This window comes from Triticum aestivum, chromosome 7B (assembly GCF_018294505.1).
Source record: "Triticum aestivum cultivar Chinese Spring chromosome 7B, IWGSC CS RefSeq v2.1, whole genome shotgun sequence".
Lineage (NCBI taxonomy): Eukaryota > Viridiplantae > Streptophyta > Magnoliopsida > Poales > Poaceae > Triticum > Triticum aestivum.
This window is the reverse complement of record NC_057813.1, coordinates 202,173,048-202,181,241: the sequence shown is the minus strand read 5'-3', so window position 1 is coordinate 202,181,241 and position 8,194 is coordinate 202,173,048. Positions and strand designations below refer to the sequence as shown.

General features: G+C 46.2%; 1 protein-coding gene across 2 annotated transcripts; it reads left to right on the top strand.

Moving 5' to 3' along the window:
* Positions 1-1,352: 1,352 nt before the first annotated feature.
* On the top strand, positions 1,353-4,848 carry LOC123156701 (ETHYLENE INSENSITIVE 3-like 3 protein). 2 transcript variants are annotated; one of them, XM_044574860.1, is made up of 3 exons: positions 1,353-1,559; positions 2,148-4,080; positions 4,517-4,848. In XM_044574860.1, exon 2 carries the CDS (start codon positions 2,238-2,240, stop codon positions 4,077-4,079), a length of 1,842 nt encoding a protein of 613 aa, XP_044430795.1. In that variant the 5' UTR covers positions 1,353-1,559; positions 2,148-2,237; the 3' UTR covers position 4,080; positions 4,517-4,848. The 2 variants fall into 2 exon arrangements, with proteins under 2 accessions (XP_044430795.1, XP_044430793.1); XM_044574858.1 differs by having other exon boundaries at positions 2,148-4,084.
* The last annotated feature ends 3,346 nt before the right edge of the window (positions 4,849-8,194 follow it).

Genomic DNA, 8,194 nt, shown 5'->3' with positions numbered 1-8,194 from the left:
ATAACATTAGATAAATGTACAATAAACGTAATGTTCCTTGATTCAAAACTATTTATGTACACAACCTCCTTGTGGAACACCGTCCTCTTTTTTTTAGTTTTTTTTTTCACGAATGGTCTATTTTCTAGTTTATGCAACGAGTTATGACAGTCATAAGCGACAACCATGACATAAAAAGAAGGAAGACATATCCGAAATGATAGCATGTGTAGTACTCCATCCGTTCCTAAATATTTGTCTTTCTAGAGATTTTAACAAATAATTACATATGGAGCAAAATGAGTGAATCTACACTCTAAAATATGTCTGTATACATCCGTATGTGGTAGTTCATTTGAAATCTCTAAAAAAACAAATATTTAGGAATTGAGGGAGTAATTTTGCTTTTACCAAAGGTGTGAAGCTTAGAGCCTTTCACAACTTAAGGAGGTAATGAATCTGCAAATGGAGGACTTAAGAAGACTAGACACTTCTCTCTCTCTCTCTGGAAGAAATAGACACTTGATAGAACAGTATGTAGGATTGGCAAGATGTGTTTATTCGTATGAAATTCCTCCGATTTGATAGAACAGTGTGTTGCTCTCATGAAATTGTGCTCCTCAAGGCCAGACAACTTGTCAAAAGAAAATACCACCTCCTTTCACTATTACTCCCTCCGTCCTGAAATACTTGTCGAAGAAATGAATAAAATTAAATATATTTATAACTAAAATACGTCTAGATTCATCAATTTCTCCGACAAGTATTTCCGGACGGAGGGAGTATAAGACATTTGCATACTTTAATATTAAATAAATATAAATTAAAATGAGTGAACAAACACATTAAAACGCGTCTACATACATTCTATTTAAAAAATGTTATACAGAGGGAAAATGGGCCCTCTCTCAAAATCCAGTATGTCTTTTTTTTTTGCGAGACAAAATCCAATATGTCGATTTGTCATCTTGTATGTATATATAAAAACCAAATGTCGCAAAAAAAGAAACAGGTGCGTGTACTAAACCCATGGTCAACGGCTCACTTTGCCGGACAATCCTGTATTTTTTTTTTTTGAGGGAGACAATCCTGTATTCAAAACGAGAAATCTGGTGGCTTATCTTCACACAGGCAATCGAACGAGGCGCATCGTCGCTGACTCAGGGTCGCGGGGCACCGGGATCTTCCGTGGAGAGCGTGTCCACACCAACCCACACTCGCGCACGCTGGGAGCCTGGGATGGCGTGCGCAGGGCAAGGAGCCAGCGCCACAGGGTCGTCCACAGAGTTAGAAAAAAGACACAGCATCTCATAATCCGGCTGCCGGAAACGCGAGCGACATTTTTTGGTGCATAATAAATACAGCACCATTTTATCTCCCGTGACGCCACGCCCTGCGTCACGCTTCGTGCTCCCCTAGCAGTGTCCACCGCGGCCGCTTTCCGCCCTCTGGCCCGTTCTGTCTCTTCCCCGTCCCCCGAATTAAAAGGGAAAATTAACTGCGGCGGCGACAGCAGAAATCCTCCCCTCTCCTCCCCCGGCCTGATCCCGCCGCCGCGTCGGCGACCGTTTCTCGACGAGGTAGTCACCGGCGCCGCGCTTGCCTTTTTTTTCTGAGGGATTTTTGGTGGGATTGGTCTCTTTTGTTCCCGTTCGTCGGCGATAGATAGTTGTTGCGCCTGATTCCGTTCGTTGCTCCCCGTTTTCCAGGGTTTGCCTGGGTTTCAGATTGCCGCGCCTTCCGCAGTCGTCGGATCATCGGCGTCTCTGTATTGATTCGTGGGGTTGGAAGTTCGGAACGGATGCCCCTCACATAGATTGATCTTATTGTTCTCATGTTTCTAATCTTAGATCTTCTCGATTGGCTTTGATAATGTAGTGATGGCTTGCGCACCGGGAGAAGGATGGTCTTGGTTCCTTACAAATTTAATCCATAGTTGCTGAAATCTTGTAGTAACATGCTAGGATGTTCTCGTCACAGTGCACATTATTTCTTTGATCAGGTCAGAAGAAAATCACCATTAAAAAAACATAGAATTGGGATAAGTCGCTTTGTCAGTTCTGTCAGATATTGCTCACTCGCACTGTATGGTCACAATTCTAAGCTTGCTCTTTTACAGCTGACTAGCATTGCATTTTCAGATATTGACTGCATCAGAATTTTTGTAGGTTGCAGATATTACTTCGATTGATGGTGCAAAGAAAATAAGTGTGGCAAGTTGAGTAGGGTGATGTTATTGAGTGCAGTAAGCACTAGAGATGATGGATAACTTAGCTATTGTCGCGAAGGAGCTAGGTGATGTGTCGGATTTTGAGGTTGATGGCATCCCAAACCTCTCTGAGAATGATGTCAGCGATGAGGAGATTGAGGCTGAGGAGCTGGCCCGGCGGATGTGGAAAGATAAGGTCAGGCTCAAGAGGATCAAGGAGAAGCAGCAGAGGCTTGCTTTGGAGCAGGCCGAACTGGAGAAGTCTAAACCAAAGAAGCTGTCTGATCTAGCCCTTCGCAAGAAGATGGCAAGAGCCCAGGATGGGATTTTGAAGTACATGCTCAAGTTGATGGAAGTATGCAATGCACAGGGTTTTGTTTATGGGATCATTCCCGATAAAGGGAAGCCTGTCAGTGGAGCATCAGACAACATTAGAGCTTGGTGGAAGGAGAAGGTTAAGTTTGATAAGAACGGGCCAGCAGCAATTGCAAAATATGAGGTTGAGAACTCTCTGTTGGTTAATGCTAAGAGCAGTGGAACCATGAATCAATATAGCTTGATGGATCTCCAAGATGGTACTCTGGGCTCATTGCTTTCTGCATTGATGCAGCACTGCAGCCCTCAGCAGCGCAAGTACCCACTGGATAAGGGTATTCCACCCCCATGGTGGCCCTCAGGGAACGAGGAGTGGTGGATTGCTTTAGGCCTTCCAAAGGGTAAAACACCTCCATACAGAAAACCTCACGATCTTAAGAAAGTTTGGAAGGTTGGTGTGCTGATGGGTGTGATCAAACACTTGTCTCCGAATTTTGATAAGATAAGATATCATGTACGGAAGTCAAAGTGCTTGCAGGACAAAATGACTGCAAAAGAGAGCTTGATTTGGCTGGTTGTTTTGCAAAGAGAGGAGTATGTTCACAGTATTGGCAACGGTGTATCAAATACTCATCTTGTTGACCTAGGGGACAAAAATGAGAGTTCATACAGCAGCTGTGATGAGTATGATGTCGATTGTATGGAGGAGCCTCCTCAGTCTACAATATCCAAAGACGATGTGGGAGTTCATCAACCAGCTGTGCACATCAGAGAAGAGAATGGCTCAAGTAGTGGGAACAAAAAACGTCATGATAAACGCTCAACTCAAAGGCTGCCTAGTACTAAGGAAACTAAAAACCCACCAAAGCGAAGAAGACATACCGGACAGTGTTCTGTTGATGGGTCTGAAGTTGAAGGAACACAAAGGAATGATAATATGCCAGAGGTTTTGAGCAACGCAATTCCGGATATGAAGAGCAATCAGATGGAGGTGGTCTGTGTCGCTAACCCGTTGACAAGCTTCAATCATGCCGGTACAAATGGAGGATCTTTACAACATCAAGGAGATGTTCAAGGGAACTTTGTACCCCCTGGTGTTGTGGTTAATAATTACAGCCAGGCTGCAAATATTGCTTCTTCAAGCATTTATATGGTCGACCAGCCATTAGCTTCTGAAAGTAATGATTACACAAACTCCTGGCCTGGAAATACTTTTCAACCAGACGTTGGTCTTGGATCTATTGGCTTTAGTTCTTCTTCACATGATTACCAGTCTTCTGCTGCAAAAGACTCAGTACCACTATCTATGGATAACCATGTGCCTGCCATGGGAACAGGAGCTTTGAACAGTTCTTACAGTCATATGGCAGGTAGTGGGAATTCAACTTCTGTTGCTGGTGGCACGCAACAGATCATGAGTGATGCTTTTTATATTGACCCTGATGATAAGTTTATAGGCAGTTCTTTTGATGGACTGCCTTTAGATTTCATCGGTATTAATAGTCCAATCCCTGACCTCGATGAACTCGATGAACTGCTGGATGACAATGACTTGATGCAATATCTGGGAACGTAATGTAGGTAATCTCTGATCTTTCCTAGCTCATTGTTTTCTCAGTTCTTTGGATACTTGGATGTACCTTTTCTTAATACAGTTACAATATATATGTAATAGTGCTTGCTTCATCTCTCTCTGTGGGCAGTTATATCTAGTTAAAATCCCTATAGTCATACATGGTGAGGTTGGTTAGAGGCAATTATATTTAGTTAAAATCCATATATCCATACGTGTGAGAGGTGAGATTGGTTTAAGTTCAAATTAGAAAATCTCTATGAAGATGTCCAGCAAAGAAAGATTGTGATTGCTCAGCTGAATTCGCAAGTAATTGAGCTTAGTTGCGAGAATTACTCCTGCTGTTATTATTTCCCAGTGTCTTACAAGTCTATGCATGTCTTGTTCTCAGTTGCGATTTCAGCTCTCTTTGTAACGGGTGCTTATTATGTTGATTGCAGCCCTCGGCGGTTGATCGCTGAGAAAAAGGGGTATTTGCGGCCTGCAAAGAGGAGTTCCATGACATGCTGATGTGGCGCTAATCCTGCTACAGTAGAGAGTGATGTATTGTGTCTCTTTTTTGTAATTTGTAGAGTGCCCCTTTGACATGTGGTGGACATGATTAGCCTGTAAAAACTTGGTAGAATTTTCCGCAGCTAGCTGGAGAAACTTCGCGTCTGATGAAGAGAACTGATATTTCTGCTTTTGTGTGTGCGTGTGGCTAAGATGAATCGTGATGCATGCCTGGTTGTCATGCCCTCTTGTGTCGTCCTGAATGTTGTTGTTTTTAGTCTGTCCTGAATTTTGCTGCTGGCTCACACCAGCATGGCTGTACTTGTTGCTTGCCGCAGAGTTTCCTGCTCTTTTTCTGCAGGGAGAGTGGGAAAATTGAGTACGAGCTTTAGCTGAAGGAATGCGGCTGGGCTCTTGCCCGGCTTTGTCGCGGCATCGTGACTTTCAGTTCCGGTTGGGCCTTGTCTCTCAATGTCATACCCCCTGCGGAGGGCATTCTCCCTAATAAAGCGGATACCTCTGATCCTGCTTGAACAAAACAAAAGATATTATCGATAAATAAAAGCACGTCTTGCTACTGTGGCAACACTGCGGCCGACGACATTAGGTCTTTCATAATTCTGGGTCGTGATTAATGACCATGACCAATATTTTAGGCTCTTCTTTTTTCTGCAAAAGTTCAAATTTCTTCTTACCTGACGGTCTACCAGACGGGAGGTCTGCAAAGCACTCAACTGCTGCCCTTGCTCCCGTCGCTCATATAGCGTGAATCACTCTCGTTGATTTGGCGGGACTGAGGGACACCCCGCCGCCGCAGTCCAGTGGCTTCCTCCAGCGGCGGCGAGGAGTTGTCTTGGCAAGGTGATTTTCGGCTGGCGGCGTAGTTGCCACCGGAGTCGCTTGGGGCGACCGGAAAATTCGTTCTCCAACAAGAAGCTATTTGTTTTTTTTTTTGAAAGCAAAGCAAGGCTTCATTACTTATCTGTGATGAGGCATATCGCCCACAACACACTCGCCCACCCGGGCTGGTACATCAGTCTCTCACTCTACATAGTGGTTTGGTTCGCACAAGCGCCCAATGTTGGCAAGCTCATGGGCTACCGAGTTCGCACTGCGCCTACAAACTGAAATGGAAAAGAAAGAAAACCAAAGCTTCAGCTGATATTTCATGTCCTCTATAACAGCTACGTACGCCGTCGAGTCCGTCCTCCTCATGTCCAAGGCATCTGCTAGTAGCTGTGAGTCCGTCTCAAATTCAACTCTGACCATTCCGAGCTCTGCCGCCGTCGAAATCGCTTTGGCCATGGCAGTCACCTCCGCTTCAAACGCATCCGCTGCAAGCTCCTGTCGTCCGGCCCGTGCATGCACCAGAGTGCCCGCCTCCGTCCTCACTGCTAAACCCCAGCCAACATGCTCCTCGCCCGCCACAAACGAGCCGTCCACATTGATCTTGTAAGTGTCAGGAGCCGGGGGATGCCACTTGTCAGGGGGCAGCTTCTCTGCTTTCTTACAGAAGATATCCTCGTCCTGCGCGCCAGATCCGCCGGTGAGATCGGCAGCTCCCCTTCGCGTGCTTTGTTCCTATTTGCCCACCACTGCCACCAAAAAGTGAGGATATGTAGCCTCTTTTTCTCATCTAGCCCCCAAATATACTCCAGCATTGCATGCACGCCCTCAGTCTTCTCCAGCTCGTTGCGTTCCTTTTCCAGGCCCAAGTCCCTCCACACCTCCTTCACCACCTTACACTTTATAAATAGGTGCACTCCATCCTCCTCTCCCCGGCTGCAAAACAGGCACTTGGTGTCCTCTATCGGGATACCTCTCCTAGCAACCGTGGTACGAAGCGCGAGAGACTCGTGTTTGATCCTCCACGTGAACATCTGAACATTTCTTGGGCATGGTAACTTCCATATACGTTTCCAGGAATCATCACCAACACGATTCAGATTTCCCGGGGTTATTGAACTCGCCCCAGTTCCTCCATCTCTCCTGGTTTTCTCCAACTGGACATATAGTTTGTAGGCGCTCTTGACCGAGTGTAGCCCCTTGTTATCGTAATGCCAGGCCATGAAATCTTGGACTCCATCTATAAGCGGGATACGGAGTATATGTGCTACATCATCATGCCAGAAGGTGTCTCTCACTAGTTGCTCGTCCCAGCCACCCGAAACTGGATCAATGAGCTCACTTACGTGCTGTAGAAGGCAATGGCCACGAGGTGTGATCACTGTCCTCGACCAGGGTCGAGGGATCCACGGATCGGTCCAGATATTAACACTTGTACCATCTCCTATCCTCCATATGACTCCTTCTCTGACCAGTTGGACACCATGCAACAAGCTACGCCAAGCATAAGAGATACCCGCAGCTGGCTGTGCTTCTAACAGCTGCCCATCCGGGAAATATCGAGCTCTCAGGATCTGCGCACACAATGAGTTTGGGTGTTGTATGAGCCTCCAAGCCTGGCGGGATAACATGGCTACATTGAACGCATGCATATCCCTGAACCCGAGTCCTCCTTTCGCCTTTGGCATCGTCAGTTTATCCCATCCTATCCAATGGGTTGTGTGCTCTTTATCTTGCTGACTCCACCAATAGTTCCCAATCAATGAACTAAGCTCCTCACAGAAGGTCTTCGTCAGGTAAAAACAAGACATAGCGAACGTGGGTATAGCTTGGGCCACCGCAGTGACTAGCGTTTCCTTCCCAGTTTTTGCTATCAATCTCTCTTTCCAACCGTAGATCCTCCCTGAGATAGCGTTCTTAACAAACGCAAAAGCCTTCCTCCTCGATTTCCCAACATGAACAGGCAGCCCAAGATATTTCTCATTCCATGTTTCGCTCTGAATTTGCAAAGCATCCTTTACTGCAGCCTTTGATGCAACACTGGCATTAGGACTGAACATGATCGCGGACTTCTCCAGATTTATACATTGACCAGAGCAGCTTTCATAGAGGTCCAGAATGTCTCTCAGCGCCTCTGCCTCCTCCCTCTTCGCCTTTAGCAGCAAGACCGAATCATCTGCGAATAACAGGTGAGAAACAACAGGTGCGGTCGGGCAAATCCTCACACCCCCAATACGTCCGTTCGCTTCCGCATCATGTAGCAAAGCCGATAGCCCCTCCGCGCAAATGACAAAGAGATATGGTGATGAAGGGTCACCCTGACGTAAACCACGCGTAGGAGAGAACTGTTCAGTAAGCTCACCATTGATCTTTATTTGATAGCGCACACTAGAAACACAGTTCATCACAAGATCGACCCATCTGGTCCCAAACCCCAACCTGAGAAGCATAGCGCGCAGAAAGTCCCATTCAACTCTGTCATAAGCCTTACTCATGTCCGCCTTCACCGCCGCAATGACTTCGCCCCCTCTTCTCTTGTTCAACAGGGCGTGCGATAGTTCATATGCAATGAGTACATTGTCGGTGATAAGACGCCCCGGAACGAACGCACTCTGATTATCCGATATAGTCTCCGGGAGCACCAGCTTCAGTCTATTGGCAATCACCTTTGAGCATAACTTGTACACTACATTGCAGAGACTGATGGGTCTTAGATCCTTAATTCTCCTTGGATCTTTCACTTTTGGGATGAGCACGACGACAGTATCGTTCCACCCCTC